The following is a 23,510-nucleotide window of genomic DNA, read 5'->3' as shown; positions in this document are numbered from 1 at the left end:
TGCTTCAATCGCTCCGTCCTCCCAACAACTGACGCAAGATCCGATAACCACATTTAGTGCAACGCTCGGGGTAGGGAGGGATAACAGTGGGCTACTCACTGGCGCAATCGTCAGGATAAAAAAAACATCAAACAATCTTGATGAGCCTGGCTGAAGGCCGACAGGTAGCTGGTGCAGCTTTTCAGGAACTTTTGCCAACGAAAAAAATGTATTACAACATGTTGAAAAATGTGTGTTATGTAACTGTTAAAACAATACGTACTGTATTTATAACACAAGTGGCCGTGATGTTACCAGGATATGTTTTCTTCGAGAAATGAGCCAAAATGGCCATACAAGTTTTGGCTATTTCATAAAGTGAAGGCAGTCTATATAGCGTCACCTTCTCCCCGCCGTGAAAATGTTTGGCAAATCTGCCAAAATGACAGCAACTATTTCGGGGATTTGAGAGATGTGTCGGCGTTTTTCCAGCTGTCGACGCCAAGCGACAGTATTTTGAGCCAATGATCGGCTTGTTGGATTGGAATAGTAGCATCAACTGAGTGTAAAACATCAACTTTGAAATAAATAGTAGTCAGGTCCCGGCATCGCTCGGGTTTAAGTTGAGCTCCAAAGAATTTGTTAAATTTCCACCACGGTAAGAATGAGAAAATAAACAAGTCGCGTGAAGAGATATTAAAACATTGGGTCAATCGAAAGATATGACACTGATAGATCAACACTGGAAACCACTCCTCATCGAGACTATATGTGGTAAGACTTGGCTAGCCGAAACCCAAAGGCAGACCACGGTTCGCGCATCGTCTCGGTAAAGCTTGCGAACACCTACTTTACATATTCCGATTATCGTTAATTCTGAGCACATTTTAGAGTAAACATGACATGTCTGAATTTCTATATTTTCGATTCAGGAAAAGAGAAGGAATCCAATGCAATCGGTTTGAAGTTTTTAAGCTCCCTAATTGAAATGCAATCCCATTGTCCTGACTGAGTTAAAGGTTGTTTGATCAAAGTTACAGTCAATCTCCTTTACAAATGATGTCACCACAGTGCGGTCTCAAATTAGATATGACGCAATCAAAGACATTTATAGAAAAAAATGAGGGGAAAACATCTGGGGATATTATCTGGGAGAACTCACATGCAATGTTTCATTATCATTTGAGAATGTTTCTAGGACTCGCTGTGCTACCCCCCCCCCCCCCCCCCACATACACACACACACACACGCCGTGATAACTACGCTTGATGACCATCGAATAATGCGCTGAGTCTAATACAACAGGTGTGTGTGTGTGTGTGTGTGTGTGTGTGTGTGTGTGTGTGATTATACGATAAAATCAAGCAAATACTAATGTTTCGAAAGTTATAAGAAGAAAATGTTTGTGCTTTTCTTGCATCGAGTCCTTGTCCCAAAAATGAATATTTTTTGTCCCCGCAGGAAAGCAGTACAGTAAGATTACTGCACTCCCTGACATAGCAATCACCAACACACATGCGTGATATGAATGAAAACACACAGGTGTGATACGATATGATAACACACACGTGTGATATAATATGATAACACGTGACAGGTGTGATATAATATGATAACACACAGGTGTGATATAATATCATAACTCACATGCAGCAGCTCTTGTTTGGAATCTAAACTTCCTGCACGCGCTCGGACTTGTTGTTAGAACAACATCACACAGAGCTTCCCTATCCCGCCCTTCCTCTCTCTCTCTCCGACGTCTTTATTCCTATATTCTTCTCTCCATGTTTTGTCTTTGTTTCGCCTGTTTACACACCTATCAAATAGTCCCTGCGTGAGAGAACAACAGCCGTCTCACCGCCAGCTGGTGCAGCTTGGGAACGCTTGGGTTGTGTCGTGTATCCTTCCGCGCCCTCGGCCAATGAAAACATTCCAATTATAGACATCCGGTGCTACGATCTTGCTGTGGTAGGGCGTATTGATCGAGTTGTCTGTCCTTGTCAATTTTTTAATGCATTCTGTGGAAATAGACACGAATGAATCATTTCATACAACAAAAAACTATGGAACACAGACGCAGACAAAATACGCACACTCAACATACAAGTTTTAAGTAGAGTCAGTCACACTTGCATGAATGTGTGTGTGTGTGTGTGTGTGTGTGTGTGTGTGTGTGTGTGTGTGTGTGTGTGTGTGTGTGTGTGTGTGTGTGTGTGTGTGTGTGTGTGTGTGTGAGAACGAGGAAGTGCAGGGGAGGTAACCATGTTGGTGTTTGTACCACGACAGTACAAACAGTTATGTTTCTTAATATGCATAATTATCTGGTTTGAAAAGAAGAAATACGATACAATACAATATGAAACAATACAATACAATCCAAAAAACACACAAAAAACACAACACAACGCAACACAACAACACAACACAACACAACACCACACCATAAAATACAATGCAATACAAAACAAAACAATGCAATACATTACAAAACACTACAATACTGTCATGTATATTTTACTAGATAATTACCCGCTTCGCCGGGTACCGGCTTCGCCGGGACTGAGAAGTAGAGCCGAATACCAGGCTGCGCATGGGACCCGGCTTTGCCACACGGAGGAAGGGAGATAATCGCGGCTGAAAACACTGGAGAAGATAAGGAAGAGTTACTGGTAGTGGATCCAGACCAAAAAAACCAAAATCGGTTCAGCGCTGCGCGCTGAGAGCACGTGTTGAAATATCTCATCGATGAGGTTGTGTCCAGGGTGTAGCTGAATACGGTGTCCAAATTTGAAAAAGATCCACCGAGAACTTTGGCCGTGCATCGCGAGCAGACAGACAGACACTAGTCGTATATATATATATAGATTATCTCAAACTAAGAAATGAAAATGTGGCTGACAAGCATCAAATAAAATTAAAAAAAAACAACAACAATATGAGCTATCACACACACACACACACACACACACACACACACACACACACACACACACACACACACACACACACACACACACACACACACACACACACACACACACACATACACACACACAAACACACACATACATAACATCGTTTCACATACAATCTTCAGTGGTCTGTTGTCGTTCTATTGCACGTCTGAGTGTGTAATTGGTAAAGTGAATGATTTGTAAATAAATTTGTTTTGTGTGAATGTACTTGTTAATTTTTTTTCAGTTTTGTAATTCGCTTTTTACGGGAACCAATTCCTTATCTTCCAACGCATTAAAACTTATCCAGGAACATGTTTAGCTATTTTATCTTCTGGAAACTGATTGATGTTGAGCGGGAGCACGAATGACTAATAACAACCTTTCGCTCTTAGCCTCCAATGATTCTTTATTTCTGACTGGGCGTATTTATTGCAAGCGAAAAGTGATTAGCTTTTGTTTGTTTGTTTGTTTGCTTAACGCCCAGCCGACCACGAAGGGCCATATCAGGGCGGTGCTGCTTTGACATTTAACGTGCGCCACACACAAGACAGAAGTCGCAGCACAGGCTTCATGTCTCACCCAGTCACATTATTCTGACACCGGACCAACCAGTCCTAGCACTAACCCCATAATGCCAGACGTCAGGCGGAGCAGCCACTAGATTGCCAATTTTAAAGTCTTAGGTATGACCCGGCCGGGGTTCGAACCCACGACCTCCCGATCACGGGGCGGACGCCTAACCACTAGGCCAACCGTGCTGGTACAAGTGATTAGCTGGCCCTACTCTTCCGGCAATGTGGAGTGTAACAGGGGACTGACAAGAACATTGGTTGTAACCAGCGAAGCCAGATTGGCGACATCTTTCACGCAGGTTCACTTCGAAATTATTTTGGTCGCATTCAAACGGTAATAAAAAAAACTGTAATTGTCTGTGGAATTATGTTGATAGCCGTTTTCACGGCATGTCTCTTGTGCAGTCACACCCACTTATAACAAAAAGATCGGATATAAGGAATCTCACTTATGAGGAATGAACGTTTTTTCCTCCGTAAAAGGTATTCTTTTTTTCCACTAAAATATCTCTGGATGAGAAAAACAAAGTCTGTTTTGATGACAACACGGTGACGGACTAGCACTGTCTCTAGGACGATGATCATGCCTGACGATTTAAGTGTGTTCTCACTTAACGTGAGAGGGATTCGATCCCCAAACAAACGGAAACAACTGTTCCAGTTTTTAAGAAGACGAAAGTTTGATGTAGTATGTTTGCAAGAAACGTATATCACGAAACAGGTAGCTGATGTGTGGAAAAAGGAATGGGGAAGGGATATGATTTATACCGAACGAACATCACACAGTGGTGGTCAAATGATTTTGTTTAAAAAAGGATGTAATTTTGATTATAAAGTAATGGAGACCCATTGTGATTGAATCCAAGGGGTAAATATAATTTGTGAAGGAAAGGATTTGTGGATTTTGAATGCTTATGCGCCAAACGATGTAAACTCCAAATGTGGTTTTTTTTCAGAAGGTTGTGTCAATTATTAAAGATTCCCGTTTGAGTTACGCATTTATGTTAAATGTTAAGATGTTAATGCTATGTATGGTAGTGTCATTAATGGATTAAGTGATCCATAGCTTGGATATTGATTGTGGACGAAATGACATACATGAAATGATGTCAGAAGTACGTGCGTAATGTTTAGTCTGGAATGTGAATGGAGAATGGAAGTGTGATAATTAATATGTTTGGATTACGTTAGGTATTTAGTAAATATAACCAAGAGGGAGGGAAAAGGAAGAATGAACGAGAGAGATTATATACGACTGTTTAGAAAGAAGAGATGGTTTAAGAGAATGTTATATTAAGACTTGGGTTAATTCTTTAGAAGTCTCCATTACGGTGTCCGGGGGTTGGAACCCACACTGGAGAATTCGTGACGATGTCAGGACAAGAAGCCACATCGGCGAAGGTGGATGGACGGTGGAGTCCCCATCAACACTGGACGTTGGGACGAACTGGTACTTTTTGCTAAGGGCGAAGTAGTGTTTCTCGGGGAGGAACGTGAGATATGGATAACGGTATCGGCATGGATTACAGTGGCACAAGAGTGTGTAAAGAACGGCAGGAAGTGAGAACTACGAATTCGTGAGTGTCTGTCAACATCCTCTCTTGTGGAATAACCTAATAAAATTATTGAGATAGTATGGTTAAGAAAGATTGTTATACTATGTACTCACATGTATTGAGTGATTACAATATTACTATGTGAACTGTACGTTGTGAGTGGTGATTGGTATTTCTGTATTGATGTGAAGAATTATATTGATATTTGTGAGGATTAATAACAAGTCTGTATCCTCCCAAATTCTGTGTGTGAAGTGTGTAGTGCGAAGAGTGAAAGAGTCAGTTTAACTAGATAGGGCAGAGCACGTAGTAATAAAAATAACTTCTTTATTCGCATATTCCACTTCATAACAGTGTACACGCAAGCACAAGACCAAGTGCGCACGGAAAAGATCCTGTAATCCATGTCAGAGTTCGGTGGGTTACAGAAACACGGAAATACCCAGCATGCCTCCCCCGAAATCGGCGTATGCTGCCTGAATGGCGGGGTAAAAACGGTCATACACGTAAAAATCCACTCGTGCTAAAAACATGAGTGAACGTGGGAGTCTAAGCCCATGAACGAAGAAGAAGAAGAAGTATTGTGGCGCCTGGTCTTTTTTAAAACTATTTCTTTGACATTTTGATTTTTGTGTGTGTGTGCTAGGCCCGGGCGACATAACAGCATTTCAGATTGGTATCTCAGAATTCCCTTATTTACACTAACATTCATGTGTTTGTCTGATATAGCAACCATGTCAAACATTGCTTATAAAAAGCACACACGAAGACTAAAACAGGTCACTTGAAACGATAACAAAACATTTAGTCAATCTGTCGGACTGAAACCAAAAGAACAACACTGAAAACAAGTCATTACCGAGACTACATGTGGTAAGGCTTTGCTACCCGAAGGCCGAAATTGGTCGCGCTGTTCTCCGCAAAGGCTGCAAACGTAGAACCTAAATACTCGACTTTCTTTCAATTCTGAGTACATTTCAAAGTAAACATGGCATGTATCTATATATCTTGGGATACAGAAGATGATAATGTAATTACAATGCAATCACTTTTGATTCTGTTACTCCAGACGGGCGCTGTGGCGGGGTGGTAAGACGTCGGCCTCTTAATCGGAAGGCCGAAGGTTCGAATCCCGGCCGCGGCCGCCTGGTGGGTTAAGTGTGATTTTTTTCGATCTCCCAGGTCAACTTATGTGCAGACCTGCTAGTGGCTTATCCCCCTTCGTGTGTACACGCAAGCACAAGACCAAGTGCGCACGGAAAAGATCCTGTAATCCATGTCAGAGTTCGGTGGGTTATAGAAACACGAAAATACCCAGCATGCTTCCTCCGAAAGCGGCGTATGGCTGCCTAAATGGCGGGGTAAAAACGGTCATACACGTAAAATTCCACTCGTGCAAAAACACGAGTGTACGTGGGAGTCTAAGCCCATGAACGAAGAAGAAGAAGAGGAGAAGATTCTGTTACTGTAATTTTAATTTTAAATATAATGTTTACAATGTCAATGAAGAACCACATTGATTAATGTTTAACCTTCCAAGCTGAAATGCAATCCCGACTCAAAGGTTGCTTGACAAAATTTTCAGTCAATGTGGCAAAAAAAAGGTCATAGCGCCCTTTAAGCTTTAATTAATTGTCGGACGAAGGTGTTTTTTTAAAAATTAAATTCGTTTATATATATTTTTAAAATTATCTCTGCTAGATTAGTCTACAGGGCAGAGTCTAGCACAGAAACTTCTGATGCAAAGCACCCTTAAAAAAGGTCGTTCTCAAAGCTTTGCTTCAACTCTGGGCTAGAGGTATGGGCTCACTACTACTGACAGTTAAGTCATTTCCAACCAACACCACCGAAATGGAGCTAGATTGGAAACACAACTCTGAAAATGTCAAACACATGCTGTTAAATATGGCTACGGGCACCCTGTGGAAATACGTCACTAAGCGAACATATTTTCTGTGACTACCCTTCCGGAAAAGCCACTTACTTTAAACAAATCGAAGGATGGGAGAGAGGAGGGAGGGAAAACTACGTCACACAGAGAATCTTCTTCTTCTTCTTCTTGTCGTTCGCCTTTACACTTGGAGCCCAGCTCTAGAAATGAAGCTGGTGGTGCCACACAGAGAATCAATTTAACTTTATAAATAAATCCAAACATATATACATATCTTGTGTTTGAATTACAAACAAGCCCAAAAATCAAGAAAATCAATTGTCTGTAAATTCGTTTTTTGGGGACTTGTGTTTTGACATTCAGACATTGATAAATACGGAAATTGACGTTGATTGATATGCATTGTTGCGACTTTGTTTATCTTTTGATGTCTTGCTTTGTTTTGTCTTTGCAAACAAATTATAATTTGTTGTACATAATCGTGAAATGTATGTTGATGCTTCTGTTAAAACTGTGCTTTGTGATCAAATACTTTGGTCAGGTTTGAGTCTCTTTCCTGTACTTAGTTTTATTGTGTATGGATATGTGACATCATGTCTTTGGATTTTCAGTAATGCATATTGGTGATGTGAAGCGACCTACATCAAGTGGTATTATCCCCATTATATCCTATCATTCTGCTATGTACACAGACGATGTTCGAAAATAACTCTGTCGGATGTGTATGGGTTCTGAAAGAGTGAATACCCTTGGTTTTAGTGAGACATACAAGCCACACTTAAGGCCACACACAAAATAGGTGTGGTTACGGTAACATAGCCCCCAAAAATAGGGTAGGAAGGTAGGCAATCACTTTTTTTTTTAAACTTTTTTTTCTAATGTGTACAAATTAAACCTACTTGACAGGGAAATAAGTGTGCGACTCGAGCGCTGTCGCTTTCATTGCGTTTTCTGCACTCGGTTTTTTTTCTTTTTTTTCTTTTTTTGACAAATGTAATAAAAAGTTATAGGGTCGGCCCCTACAAATAGGGTAGGTCGGGTTACCGCAACCACACCTATTTCTTTTTAGGCCTAATCGTGTCCACGTGTTTCAAATACACGTCCTCGCTTGTGACTGGCATATAATGTCAAAAGGGAAGATGTAAAGTTGATCACGTGACATAATAGGCCAGGCAGTGCCAAGGGGATGTGTCGGAAACACGTGGATATGAGCACGTGTGGCTGTTTGTCTCACTAAAAGTCTTCACAGCCCATACAAACCCAAAAGAGGTATTTCCGGAATTCGTCAATTTGAACATTTATTTTACTTTGTTTGAGTATGAACATTTATTTTACTTTGTTTGAGTATGAACATTTATTTTACTTTGTTTGAGTATGAACATTTATTTTACTTTGTTTGAGTATGAACATTTATTTTACTTTGTTTGAGTATGAACATTTATTTTACTTTGTTTGAGTATGAACATTTATTTTACTTTGTTTGAGTATGAACATGTATTTTACTTTGTTTGAGTATGAACATTTATTTTACTTTGTTTGAGTATGAACATTTATTTTACTTTGAGTATGAACATTTATTTTACTTTGTTTGAGTATGAACATTTATTTTACTTTGTTTGAGTATGAACATTTATGCGTGCGTATGTGCGTGCGTGCGTGCGTGTGTATGTCTGTGGTAGAAACTCTAACATTTGAAGACGTCACATTACATTGACGTCACATTATGACGTAAGAGGGTTAGACGTCACGCGAAGGAAGTACTGAAAGTCTCGGTCATTATTATTTTGAGCGGGCCGAGACTAGTTGGCAGTCGTGTCCCTGTAAGTAGGCTACATGCAGACAGACAGATCTAGATCTAGTGTCTCGCTTTCTTGCACAGTTTCACCTATGCTCTTTCTGTGTGTGTGTGTGTGTGTCTGTGTGTGTCTGTGTGTGTGTGTGTGTGTGTGTGTGTGTGTGTGTGTGTGTGTGTGTGTGTATGTGTGACGGAGTGATTGAGTTTGTGTTACTGTTTGTCGATTTCTTACGCGAGCCTTGATGGCTTCGCCTCTTGTTTTCTTTGTGCAGGTGTATTATTATTGGGTGCGGTTAACAATTTTAAAACGTAGCATGTCGTTTTTGACTTATATAATATTTGCTGTTCAATAAACAAAGAACATTAGTGAACAGGAATAAAACTGATTTCTATTGTTTTAAAACACAACAATTAAGCCACACTGTACTATACTGTACTCTTGTACACACAAACACACACGTAACCATACCAAATATTGGGGTAATTCGATTCTGCTGGTCCAGTTGTAAACAATGTGTCGTAGGAAGGATATTCAGATGTTCAGTATCCAACATGACCACATTCTGAAGGTCGATTTTCGTTCGGGACAGCGATTTTGTGTGTTAATTTCTTCAAAGCTAAAACTGTGTTAGCACTTGCAATGATCAACACTGTATACTTATTCGACCATCCTTCCACACATTCCCACAAAGAAAGCAGCACATATTATTTCATCATTGCTTATTTGGGCTTAAATGGCGCAAGCTCCTTCATGCACACTTTTTGGCACCAAGTCATGTAGAGAAGACAAAGTTAGAGAGCAGGCTAAACACGGAGACGAGTATTACGTGCAGAAGAGATGACGTCACTTGAATGACGTTAACGTATGTGGACATTCGTTCAGGTTACGTCGTTCAATTCAAACGTAGTTTTTGCAAGGTAAAACTTTTTTTTTTGCAATTGTGACCCTCCACCACGGAATGAGTCGCATGTCACCTTGGCATGATTTTTATGTTTTTACATTTTCTTAAAGAGATTTTGAAGCTCTATCTAGTGGTGAAACCTGTTTTAGAAAAGAGCGAAAGCTGTTTGAGTTATAAGCCTGTGACTTAGGTGATCTAGTGGGGCTCCTATGTTGCAAAATCAATCATTTCTTGTGACAAACACCAAATTTGGCATACATGTACAGTTTTATGTGCTTAACAAAACCTGATACAGAGCCACCGCGAAAAATTAAAAAATCGGTTGTTTTTTTAACAAAATTCAAAATGGCCGCCAGTAAAAACGGTTGGGTATGTTAGGCATATTTCATTTCATGTGACAAACACCAAATTTGGTATAAATGTATGGTTTTATGTGCTTAACAAAACCTGACACAGAGGAACCAAGAAAAATTTAAAAATCAGTAGTTTTAAAAAAAAATCAAAATGGCCGCCTGTGAAAAAGGTATTCAGGCGTATTTGATGCTACAAGTCATTCTCTTGCAATAGAAACTAACAGAAACAATTGTTAAAACATAACAATACATGTATACATGATCAATGGTGCAGCAATTGGTTGGACGGCGTGGGTGGCAGGGTTGAAGAATCGTTGGCTTACCTAACCTGTGCCAACAAAAAACTATCGCACAAATGTTCGTACCAAAACGAAAACATTTATTCCTGTGCCATTTTATTCCATTTGTCTATGCTATTAAGGGCACACAACGTGGCTATCTGGAACTCTTTTAATATAAAAGATTGAATTTACATGGGTTATGTGACCGCCGCCTATTAATAAGGGTACCCCAAAAATCAAATTGATAAAAATGAAAGGTATAATAATGACATAACACTAACAAGTATTCATCCTGTTCTGGATAGATGTTGTGCCTCATGAATTTTTTTAGACTTTTTAATGGGTACCTAAAGTTGTGATCACATCCCCTTTGCCACGTTGAGGGTACCCTTATTTGGCGGCGGTCATGTGACCCCTGTAACTAAATCTTCTTTTATCTGAAAGATGTGCCATTTGTGAGAGCCTTTACTGGCATAAAAAGTTTGAATAAAATGATACGGGAATGAATGTTTGAGTTGGGGTACGAAAATGGGTGCAATAATATTTTTACACAGTTTAATTTGCTGATTTTCACAGGCATGCAAGCACAGCTGCAGAGAGCAGAGCTCTTCAGTTCTTCTTTGCAGCATTTGCAGCGTTTTGTTGTACAGCACTTCCACACTTCATGCGTTCTCGGCACATGCTGGATACCTCTTGAAGGCTCGTCCAAAATAACTCCCACTTTCCAGCCTTGGACTGCCAGCCCCACAATTATTGGTGTTGGGTTGTTTGCCTGATTGTATATTTACTGACGTAGTCTAATTGGTAGATTGCTCTTCTCAAACTCATGTCCTGCAACAGCACGTTACTTGTAAGGGTGTTTTGGGGAATTTGGCAGCGCTTTTGACTGAAGAGGTACCTTCTAGCACTGTTCACACCCAGGAAGTTTGGTTTTGTCCTGCAGAAGTACCACAAAATGCTCTTGAACTGACCTGTCAGTAGTACTTAGCTCTCAAAGAAGAGCAGACAACCTGAGGAAAGATTGTGTGATGTCTACTAATGCATGCCATACTTGTCAAGCCCCCAATACCACCGAAGAACAACACAGTATCACAGTCTGTAAAACTGTGAAACATGGGCAGGCAGGGTGACTTCTCGGGGCCAATGGCTTTGGCAATGTGGTGAGCAAAAAATGGCTGAATCCTTTTCCATAGCGATGCACACTTCATAAGCAGAAAACTGAAATCAGCTGGGATGAGAAGCAGACTGTCTTAGATGTCTGGCCTCCTCCAAATCCATGGTGTAGGAAATCCACCTGGGGTACCCTTCATACAAAAGCTGAAAAGTGACAATTTTATTTGAATAATGTTTACTATCTCAGAGAGTTAGCCAAAGTCTTCACACAAAAGATAAAATGCAAAAATTGTATTTTAACTATTTGTATAATTCTTACTATTAAAGGTCAATACAAAAAAAACTGTTTCCAGTTACCCAACTGATTCTTAAATCTTGCTGGCCGCTACATTCATTAGAATTCTAACAGTCGCTTACAGAATGTTGACCCTTGTATGGTAAACCCACCAACTTCACAGAGGTAGCTTACGCATATGTGTGCATACTTGTTAATTATCACAAAAAAAAGATGCAAACTGTTCAGCTACTCTGGAGGTATTAGGTACCAACCTTGATAGTAATGGTGAAATCAGCTCGTTTGTGTGGCACCGGCAGAATTGCTCAGAATGTATTCACGCAGCACTCTTGTTCTCAGGAACCCGCATGTGGTGTAACCCTCAGTTGTATATTCTGTTAAAATAAAATGCACATCAATGCACGGTCAACCTAAATTAAGTAAAAGGTTGAGAAAAAAGTAACACACCAAAATCGTAACAGTGTTGAGACTCAGACTCAGAGAGAGGTACCACTTTTTTCAAAACCACTCATTTCTCATTTCATTAGCACATAAGCTTATTGCATACTCTTGTCTTTTAGCTATCATCTTTGAAAGTTTGATCACAAGACCGTAGAGACATGGGGAATGGATCACAAGACCGTAGAGACCTGGGGAATGGTTTTTTCCCCAAGCTGGCCCTCCTACTAGATCTAGTTAGTACATGTCACTGTGGCCTACTCACTCTAAGTCACTCCCCCTCCCCCCTCAGTCTTTTTAGAAACTTATGGAAGTCAAGTCCTTTATAATAGGCAGGACTAATTATCATGCCTTGAACAATCTCTGTCTCCTTGCCTTTTATTCAAAGTTCTTTTAACTTGTCCAAAATCATGTGGGTGGCGAGCATGGTTTCCTTTCATTCAATCAACAGATAGATCTAGATCTATCACAATCCAGTTTCAGCAAGATTTGAAAGTGTGCAGCATTTCAGCGCTTCAGCCGATCAAAAACAGATCCGAGGGGACAAATAAAGATTATAATGACGTGAAATTGGTGAATGAAAGGGTAATCTTAAAAACTTACCCTCACAAACGTTGTTTTCGCTCAATCAAAACACGCATTGGTACGGAGGCCGCCATCTTGAATTTTCTAGCTGCGGATATATACTTTTCTAAAAAAAAATATAAAACTAAATGACAGAACACAAAAGTACCCATGAAAATATTTATTTCATGTATATATTATCACCAGACAACTTCTGGTGCATTGTTAATAATTGAAGTTTACATTTGCTGAGTTGGAAATATTTACTGCTGATGGCTTTTGGTATGAAAATGTCTGCTGTAGGTGCAGCCTTTTATTCATTATTATAAACACAAAAATCAATTTCTGAAGTGGCTCTGTATCTGAAATCATTTAAAACATCATAAGGAACAATATCACGAAGTATCATGTTTGTCACAAGATGTGATTAATTGTTGAGTGATTCTGCAACATAGGAGCCCCACTAATCCTCACACTGATACCTTACACCCCCCGGACGTATATAAGGCCTGGCGCAGAACCCTGCGAGGTGACATCCGACTCATTCTGTGGTGGAGGGTCACAATTGAGCTTTTCCTTTGTCACACAAATAGAAGAACATTTTTATGTGAACGAATAAAGCTGAAGCACAATGATACCGTAGTGATACTGACTCACATTCCTTGGGACTTGATCCTTGCAGGTAAATGAACATAATTGTTATAGGTGCATGTGAACAGAACAAAAACATGTCGGCTTGGTTGCAATCGCATGATTCGTGATAATGCAGGAAAGCGTTTGTGATTAATAAAACATTGATAGGCTTCCATTTGAATCTTCTAGGTTATTATTGGAGACTGACGTCCCCTTGAAGCCTAATCGAATTAAGTCCTCTTTTGCTTCACTCCGTCGGGATTCATGCTTCCCAGATCTCGTCAAGCACAGATGATGACCTCGAAGTTTGAAATGGAAGCCTATCAATGTATACTTGTCCTGGTGTGGGTAGCGGTTGTACAAGTACACGCTCTCTACAAACACAACACATTGACAGACAAAAACACAGCCAGGGAAGAACAAGTGAAGGTAATCATGAAGGTGCATCATGGAACACTTGTGGTGAAACATGCAGACAACTTTTTCACTACCCCATGTCGTATTAAAGTTTGCCTTGTAAAGTCTGTTTTTCTCCATAAAACAATGAAATGCACATGTGGAAATAGTCGCTGTAACCCTCATCATTTAATCAATCAATCAATCAATGAGGCTTATATCGCGCATATTCCGTGGGTACAGTTCTAGGCGCTCTGCAGCGATGCCGTGTGAGATGAAATTTTATACGGCCAGTAGATTGCAGCCATTTCGGCGCATATTTACCTTTCACGGCCTATTATTCCAAGTCACACGGGTATAGGTAGACAATTATTAACTGTGCCAAAGCAATTTTGCCAGGAAAGACCCTTTTGTCAATCGTGGGATCTTTAACGTGCACACCCAATGTAGTGTACACGGGGGGTGGGTTCGGACACCGAAGAGAGTCTGCACACAAAGTTGACTCTGAAATAAATTTCCGCCGAACCTGGGATCGAACTCACGCTGACAGCGGCCAACTGAATACAAATCCAGCGCGCTACCAACTGAGCTATATCCCCGCCCACGTGTAATGTTCACCTTTATGACAAAAATGCATCATCCGTCACTCCACCAGCATATTATACAAGATTCAAAATTCGGTTCGCTCCACCGAAAACACTAAAATTAAACTCACGTCATAGCGATAGTAACTGTTTCCATCGTTCCCAAAAGCTAACATCTATTTACACATTATTATATGTATACACCAATTGTATCATACACAACTTGTTATTAAATATATGAGCGACCATCCCACCAATCCACATTACAGAATCCGTTTCCTTCACAACACTAAAGATTTCTCGTGTGGATACAGTCTGTGTATCATGCAACAACAAGTTGTAAAAAAAATGTGTCGACGACCATCCCACCACTCCGCATAATTTTCAAGCTGGCATTAAAATATTCGCTTTTCTAAAACATCACGGCCTGGATCGTGGAACGCCTATTTGTGTCCACCGCAGGCGCTACACACGATTACGTCCCCCGCACGCGGAAACAGAGTTGATATATCGTAAAAGAATTGCCATGTGAAGGTATTTTATGGCAGATCACATTATTTATTATAGATATTCCGAAGGAGAATTGCCTAGGCTATAAGTACAATTTTACTTAGGTCTTGTTGTGTACTCGTGAACAGTGGCGTTCGATTTTCTGCCGAAGTCCGTGAAAATTACGCAGAGAGGTCTCAATTTCTTACAAATTAACCCAGAACTACCATTTCAATAACTATTCTAATACTCACAGTTCAATCTTCGATACCTTGCAGACGTGTATGCGCGTTTTGGGGCACCAGCATCGCGGATAAGCTGCTCTAAACTAGCGTTATTTTGTGGTACTCGATTCTCAGTGGGTAAGGTCCCACGCAGACACCAGATAAGGTCCCCCGCATGTTTGACCAAGCTGCGGGGGATCTTACCCCGTCAAATTTTACTGTTGATCTTTGTACCCATCGTGAGTCTAAACTAAACTAAGCTGAAACTTAAAAATGGAAAGCAGTATCCACAAGTAGTTAGACTTGGACAAGCAAGAAGAATTAAGCCCTTCTGTTGACCGTGCTTTGTGTTATTTTATCATTTTTAACGTGGGGGACAAGTATTTCTGACCTGTCTTGGTGAAATTTCTTCTCTTATGTAGTACACGAGGGTATAAAAATTTAATGGTAAGAAAACTGTCTGATCCAATGCCAAAAACAGGACCGGTCAGTATGATATAAACTTCAATACAAGAAAGTCTGGTTATCTACTATTTTAAGGCATTAATTTGGAGACACCTTCCATGTGGTTGGTCTTGCGGGGGACATAATCGTGTGTAGCGCATGCGGTGGACACAACTAGGCGTTCCACGATCCAGGGCGTGAAACATACTTCTCTGAAATTATATATTCTTCAAGAATTCACGCATGTACTTAGTCATTGCATTCATTTTCATTTACAAAGACCCTGTGCACAACGCTTGTGACAAAATACACAATCAACCACCGCGAACTCACTCTCACAGTGTGTGTGTGTGTGTGTGTGTGTGTGTGTGTGTGTGTGTGTGTGTGTGTGTGTGTGTGTATATGTGTGTGTGTGTGTGTGTTGGGTGTGTGCTCGCGCGTTGAAACCAGGAAGCATCTTAGAGATATCATACAGTTATTAAATTATGTACTTTAATTAGCTAGGTATACCTCGAAACAACAATAAAACACTTGATAACTCAGTTAACACACAGAAATGTCACGGGGGGGGGGGGGGGGGGCAATTGTCTTAGGTTGGCAATTGTCCAGGGGGCAGTTGTCGGGGAGCAGTTGGCCGGGGGGCAAAGGAAATAGCCCAGAACCTCATAAAACATAATTGTGTTGTTCTCTATGGAAAACAACAAAACCTACAACACACAAAAACAGGAATTCTTGTACAAAGTAGACAAGCGGTAACCCCGCCGCCCAGATCATGTCATCGTTCACGCTCTGCTGGCATGGGGAAATTCGTTTTTCTCCACAAAACTGTGAATGGCCAATGCATGTATGTCTTCTCGTGCAGTCGTCTTCCACTCATCAAGTCGTAAGGTTCCATGCTGTATGTCTGCATGAAATCCAGTATGGTCTTCGCTCCAAATTCTGTTTTCTCTTTCACGTGGGCCCACTCCATCCACACGAGGGGGATGTCCATTTCCTTGAACAGCTTGTGCGCTCCGGCGATCACGTGACCCTCATGACTCTCCACGTCGATCTGTGCATGTGAAACAGAAAAGTCGCCCATTTGCACAAAAGAGCAAATGATGAAACAGGAAAGTCGCCCATTTACACAATAGAGCTAGGGATGAAACAGGAAAGTCGCCCATTTAAACAATAGAGCTTTGGATGAAACAGGAAAGTCGCCTATTTACACATAAGATCTAGGGATAAAACAGGAAAGTCGCCCATTAACACAAGAGAGCTAGGGATGAAACAGGACGGTCGCCCATTAACACAAGACAGCTAGGGATGAAACAGAAAAGTCGCCCATTTGCACAAAAGAGCAAATGATGAAACAGGAAAGTCGCCCATTTACACAATAGAGCTAGGGATGAAAGAAGAAAGTCGCCCATTTACACAAAAGAGCAAATGATGAAACAGGAAAGTCGCCCATTTACACAATAGAGCTAGGGATGAAACAGGAAAGTCGCCCATTTAAACAATAGAGCTTTGGATGAAACAGGAAAGTCGCCTATTTACACAAAAGAGCAAATGATGAAACAGGAAAGTCGCCCATTTACACATAAGATCTAGGGATAAAACAGGAAAGTTGCCCATTTACACAAGAGAGCTAGGGATGAAACAGGAAGGTCGCCCATTTACATAAGAGAGCTAGGGATGAAACAGGACGGTCGCCCATTTGCACAAGACAGCTAGGGATGAAACAGGAAGGTCGCCCATTAACACAAGAGAGCTAGGGATGAAACAGGACGGTCGCCCATTAACACAAGACAGCTAGGGATGAAACAGGACGGTCGCCCATTTACATAAGAGAGCTAGGGATGAAACAGCAAAGTCGCCCATTTACATAAGAGAGCTAGGGATGAAACAGGAAAGTTGCCCTTTTACACAAGCGAGCTATGGGTGAAAGAAGAAAGTTGTCTATTTACACATGAGAGTTACGGATGAAACACAAAAATCGCCCATTTGCACAAGAGAGCTAGAGATGAAACAGTAAAGTCGCCCATTTACACAAAAGAGGTATGTATGAAACAAGAAAATCGCCCATTTACACAAAAGAGCTAGGGATGAAATAAGAAAGTCGCCTATTTACACATGAGAGTCACGGATAAAACACAAAAGTCGCCCATTTACACTTAAGATCTTGGGATAAAACAGGTAAGTCGTCCATTTGCTCAAGACAGCTAGGGATGAAACAGGTAAGTCGCCCATTTGCTCAAGACAGCTAGGGATGAAACAGCAAAGTCGCCCATTTACATAAGAGAGCTAGGGATGAAACAGGACGGTCGCCCATTTGCACAAGACAGCTAGGGATGAAACAGCAAAGTCGCCCATTTACATAAGAGAGCTAGGGATGAAACAGGACGGTCGCCCATTTACATAAGACAGCAAGGGATGAAACAGGACGGTCGCCCATTTACATAAGACAGCAAGGGATGAAACAGGACGGTCGCCCATTTACATAAGACAGCTAGGGATGAAACAGGACGGTCGCCCATTTACATAAGAGAGCTAGGGATGAAACAGGACGGTCGCCCATTTACATAAGACAGCAAGGGATGAAACAGGACGGTCGCCCATTTACATAAGACAGCAAGGGATGAAACAGGACGGTCGCCCATTTACATAAGACAGCAAGGGATGAAACAGGACGGTCGCCCATTTACATAAGACAGCAAGGGATGAAACAGGACGGTCGCCCATTTACATAAGAGAGCTAGGGATGAAACAGGACGGTCGCCCATTTACATAAGAGAGCTAGGGATGAAACAGGACGGTCGCCCATTTACATAAGAGAGCTAGGGATGAAACAGGACGGTCGCCCATTTACATAAGAGAGCTAGGGATGGAACAGGAAAGTCGCCCATTTACATAAGAGAGCTAGGGATGAAACAGGACGGTCGCCCATTTGCTCAAGACAGCTAGGGATGAAACAGCAAAGTCGCCCATTTACATAAGAGAGCTAGGGATGAAACAGGACGGTCGCCCATTTGCTCAAGACAGCTAGGGATGAAACAGCAAAGTCGCCCATTTACATAAAAGAGCTAGGGATGAAACAGGACGGTCGCCCATTTGCTCAAGACAGCTAGGGATGAAACAGCAAAGTCGCCCATTTACATAAAAGAGCTAGGGATGAAACAGGACGGTCGCCCATTTGCATAAGAGAGCTAGGGATGAAACAGGACGGTCGCCCATTTACATAAGACAGCTAGGGATGAAACAGGACGGTCGCCCATTTACATAAGACAGCTAGGGATGAAACAGGACGGTCGCCCATTTACATAAGACAGCTAGGGATGAAACAGGACGGTCGCCCATTTACATAAGACAGCTAGGGATGAAACAGGACGGTCGCCCATTTACATAAGACAGCTAGGGATGAAACAGGACGGTCGCCCATTTACATAAGAGAGCTAGGGATGAAACAGGACGGTCGCCCATTTACATAAGAGAGCTAGGGATGAAACAGGACGGTCGCCCATTTACATAAGAGAGCTAGGGATGAAACAGGACGGTCGCCCATTATGTATTGTAAAGCGCTAAGAGTAGACATTTTTCTAGAATAGCGCTATAAAAGTTTGCATTATTATTATTATTATTATTTACATAAGAGAGCTAGGGATGGAACAGGAAAGTCGCCCATTTACATAAGAGAGCTAGGGATAAAACAGGAAAGTCGCCCATTTGCTCAAGACAGCTAGGGATGAAACAGGAAGGTCGCCCATTAACACAAGAGAGCTAGGGATGAAACAGGACGGTCGCCCATTAACACAAGACAGCTAGGGATGAAACAGCAAAGTCGCCCATTTACATAATAGAGCTAGGGATGAATCAGGACGGTCGCCCATTTGCTCAAGACAGCTAGGGATGAAACAGGAAGGTCGCCTATTTACACATAAGATCTAGGGATAAAACAGGAAAGTCGCCCATTTGCTCAAGACAGCTAGGGATGAAACAGGAAGGTCGCCCATTAACACAAGAGAGCTAGGGATGAAACAGGACGGTCGCCCATTAACACAAGACAGCTAGGGATGAAACAGGACGGTCGCCCATTTGATTTAAAGGCCCACTCCGCCACATTAAAACAGTTCACCTTTCCGTCTGAGGTCTGAAAAGGCCTTAACATGAGATAAGGCCATATTTCTGCTTGGTCACAAGTCATACCAAACAATGAAAAGCCTGGGTGCTCTGTTTGCAGAGTGGTATTTTCTAATTTTGTAAGTTTTACAAATGATCGCAAAACATACAATAATGCCAACACAAACCTTCAGCGCCGCTCGCTTGAAAGGAACGACCTCGAGCAGACGATCGAGAAGGATGGCGAATCTGACAATCGAGTCGAACCCCCAGCCTGACTTTCTTGCCACCTCGAAGCGTGTGCTTTGTTTCGATATGTCTGAGGCCAAGGTCACGTTACCTTCAACCAAACGTTAGGTCAAGGTTGTATTCATCGTTCTGTATATTTTAGCCAGTCACCAGTTAAAGCCCCACTTCGGTAACCAAAGATCATATGCCAACAACCAAAAAACATAATCATGCGAAGTAAAAACATCCGATTTACACCAGACAGGCTCACACACACACACACACACACACACACACACACACACGCACACGCACACACACAAACACAAACAGAGACAAACACAAACAGACAGACAGACACACACACACACACACACACACACACACACGTACACACACACACACACACACTCACACACACGTGCACACACACACACACACATACACGCACACACTCACACACACGTACGCATACGCACACACATACACACACACACACGCACGCACACCTTCCGAAGACGACACGGCATTGTTGATCACGTGCACCAAGTGGGAGTGGCCAAAGTCGAGGGCGGAGCGACAGAGACGGAGAGCGTTTTCAGGAATGGGTTCCACGGCCACGACTTGCCTCCCTTGCATCGCCGCTTGGAGCGCCACCAGTCCTACGTTGCCGCCCACGTCGATTAAAGGCAAGTCTCTGGAAATGTCCAAGAATCGTTCGATTTCACTCCGCTCGAAGATGTTGCCCTTGAGAGCTCGCGCAGTGACCGACTCGTCGTCAGAAGCCTTGTCGTAGACGTAGAACGTGAAGTTGCCGATCTTTGTTTTGATACTCACCTGACGTAATGTCCTGTTCCTGTCGCACGTCAGAGGTGCCCAGTCTCGTGCATCCCGGGCGAAAAGCACCCCTAGACGATTTATTTTAGACACGTTCTCTTCCTCTTTGTCTGCAGAGGTTCTCAAACTGACATCAGTATCTTCGGGTTTCCTTTTGGAATATCCACGAGGAATGTTTCTATTTATTAGCTGTTGATCTTGCATCAGGTTTGTGTTGTGCAAAGGAATAGGGCTAAGTTCCTCTGTTGACTGATTATAAGAAGTCTGGTGTGCTACGTGCAAGACGATGACGACACATACCACCAGTATGGCGGCCAGGGTGAAGGTTTGGATCGTTCGCCCTCTCATCGTGGTAATCGCGCTATGTAGGTAGGGGTCAACGTTTCGGGATTGCGCCGGGATTTACAGACGTATCTTCTGCACAGAGTCAAAAGTATCAATTTAATTAAGAAGTTATAGCGATTGTTATTGGTATATGCAATTGTGATGTATACTTATGTACTCTCTCTCTCTCTTTCTCTCTCGCTTACTCTCTCTCTCTCTCCCTCTCCTTTCCTCTCTCTCTTTCTCTTTTATATTCTTTGTTCATTCTATTGTCGTGTCCTGTCTCCATTATGCCTTTGCTTTTTGTCAAATATGTATATATATATATCCCATGACCTCCCTTCTTTGTCTCTGTTACTTCAGTATGGGTATATATGTTGTATTTTTATAGCTCAATAAATACATCATGGACTCCAAAAAATATATGATAGTGCAGATTCCGATTTGGGCAAAGGACTACTTTCCTACCGACCTTTGACCTCGCGCCGAACAATGTGACACATTTGTATGAAGTTCTAAAATCGTATTGCACGGCTCAGAAAACCATATCAGTTGCACGCAAAAATGAATCTCAGAACTGATCTGATGTATGAGATGCAATAAGCAAAAGTTTCTTTCATTATGAAAGCAATGCAGGTCGAAAAAAACGAAGATAACCAGATGCTAGCGAACCAAAACAAAAACACGAGTACCCTCCCCTTGCATCGTTAGCAGACGACTTTTGAGAATCTGTCGGTAGTGTGTTTTGGTGTGCGCCTTCAGCTATCAAACATCGGCTGTTTCACGTGTTTTGCGAGCAAGTCTACTCTTTTGCCTGGCTCTGCAGTAAGTCCACATATTTTTCCGTAATCCAGTCATATTCCTTCAAAATGCAATCAATCGGCGGTGACAGACGTGTCGGTCGCGTTTTCCTCACACCATACCAGTTTAAGTTCATCCATGCAAACACACTCGCAAAACAGTTTATCACGTAGATACATTTCAAATAGGGAGCAAATGGTTAAATCTAAACCTACATATTTGTTCCCTAAAATTTGCTTCTCTGTCAATAAGCCTAATTACACACGTTCGAGAAAAACAACGTGGAATCGATTCTGAATCGAGTAAGCCAAATGGGTCCCAAACCCGTTTCGCCCGTTCTGCCGACCTGAAACGCAAAACAAAAGAATTGTGCGCTTCAACTAAATTAATTTCTATTCGACTTCATTACTTTCTTGCAACTTATGAACCTTTACTTAAAGCTTTTAAATGGTCTGAAAGTAGTGTTACCGCGTACTTATCGATGCACTCATTCGTTTTATTTTTTCAGCGACGGTCACTTAGTTTAAGGTTGCAAAAGGGCTAAGTCTCGCTGGCAACAGTTTTACCCTGCACAGATCGCAACAGTGCCGCTAGTAGTCTACACTTTGTGTTTGATGGTAGAATGGGATATACAGATTACAACACTCGTGGTTTTTTATATGGCTTGTATTTCAGTCAAGACCCAGCGGGAATATCAATCGAGAGCCACTCGCCAGAGGCTCGTGTCTCCCGATGATATTCATCCGCTGGGTCTTGACTGAAATACAAGCCATATAAAAAACCACTCGTGTTGTAACCTATACATATATATATATATACATATATATATATATATATATATATATATATATATATATGTATATATATATATGTATGTTTGCACATTTTGCTTGTTTCTCGTTTAAAAAGTACTTGTCGAAGTCTCGTCGCAAGTTATCGTAATCCATATGTTAAATTCTCCCGTTAGGGTCACCACCATAAGCTTGAGATTGTTGTTGATCCTTAACATGTATCATGCTCAAATACCTATGACTAATTGTTGAATGAACACTGTTTAAACCAAAAGTATCAATCTATATTCTGCCTGTATACCCTATCTAATATTCTGCATTTATACCCTATCTAATATTCTGCATTTATACCCTATCTAATATTCTGCCTGTATACCCTATCTAATATTCTGCCTGTATACCCTATCTAATATTCTGCCAGTATACCCTATATAATATTCTGCCTGTATACCCTATCTAATATTCTGCCTGTATATCCTATCTAATATTCTGCATTTATACCCTATCTAATATTCTGCCAGTATACCCTATATAATATTCTGCCTGTATACCCTATCTAATATTCTGCCTGTATACCCTATCTAATATTCTGCCTGTATATCCTATCTAATATTCTGCATTTATACCCTATCTAATATTCTGCCTGTATACCCTATATAATATTCTGCCTGTATACCCTATCTCATATTCTGCCTGTATACCCTATCTAATATTCTGCCTGTATCGACACCCGCATCAGTAGGAATAGCATAGCACGCGAAATACGCAAGGTAGCAAAACAAAATAATCTGTTCAGGGTAGATAATTGGTTTGACTATCTTCTTGCATGTCAAAGTTGCACAGTTGTGCCTATTGTGATTTTTTGTCGATTTTTCATTCGGCCCTTCCGTTTTTTTCTGGTTGATTTTGAGGGTACCCTTACTTGAGCGGCGGTCACGTGATCCCTGTAAAAGAAATATTTAATCCA

The 23,510-nt window shown here is 41.4% G+C and overlaps 2 protein-coding genes and 1 long non-coding RNA gene across 6 annotated transcripts in view; all 3 read right to left on the bottom strand.

The window, feature by feature from the left end:
• LOC138983548 (uncharacterized) overlaps window positions 1–1,662 on the bottom strand; it is a 74,436-nt gene extending 72,774 nt beyond the window's left edge. Inside the window, exon 1 of the mRNA XM_070356815.1 lies at window positions 1,628–1,662. The gene's annotated coding sequence lies outside the window, so the exon portion shown is untranslated. The remainder of the gene's footprint in view (window positions 1–1,627) is intronic.
• The window catches only part of LOC138983563 (uncharacterized), a 285,239-nt gene that overhangs the window by 134,627 nt on the left and 127,102 nt on the right, over window positions 1–23,510 (bottom strand). The window lies entirely within an intron of this gene.
• Window positions 13,744–23,510, bottom strand: part of LOC138983560 (uncharacterized) — a 272,403-nt gene continuing 262,636 nt past the window's right edge. For all 4 annotated transcript variants that reach the window (XM_070356834.1, XM_070356836.1, XM_070356833.1 and 1 more), the window contains exons 2-4: window positions 20,300–21,044; window positions 19,751–19,902; window positions 13,744–16,518 (exon numbers count right to left, since the gene is read on the bottom strand). In XM_070356834.1, the coding sequence (XP_070212935.1) occupies window positions 16,243–16,518; window positions 19,751–19,902; window positions 20,300–20,975 (1,104 nt within the window). In that variant the 5' untranslated portion in view covers window positions 20,976–21,044 and the 3' untranslated portion in view covers window positions 13,744–16,242. The remainder of the gene's footprint in view (window positions 16,519–19,750; window positions 19,903–20,299; window positions 21,045–23,510) is intronic.

This window comes from Littorina saxatilis, linkage group LG13 (assembly GCF_037325665.1).
Source record: "Littorina saxatilis isolate snail1 linkage group LG13, US_GU_Lsax_2.0, whole genome shotgun sequence".
Classification (NCBI taxonomy): domain Eukaryota; kingdom Metazoa; phylum Mollusca; class Gastropoda; order Littorinimorpha; family Littorinidae; genus Littorina; species Littorina saxatilis.
The sequence above is the reverse complement of the archived record's forward strand: the minus strand, read 5'-3'. Positions and strand labels throughout refer to the sequence as shown.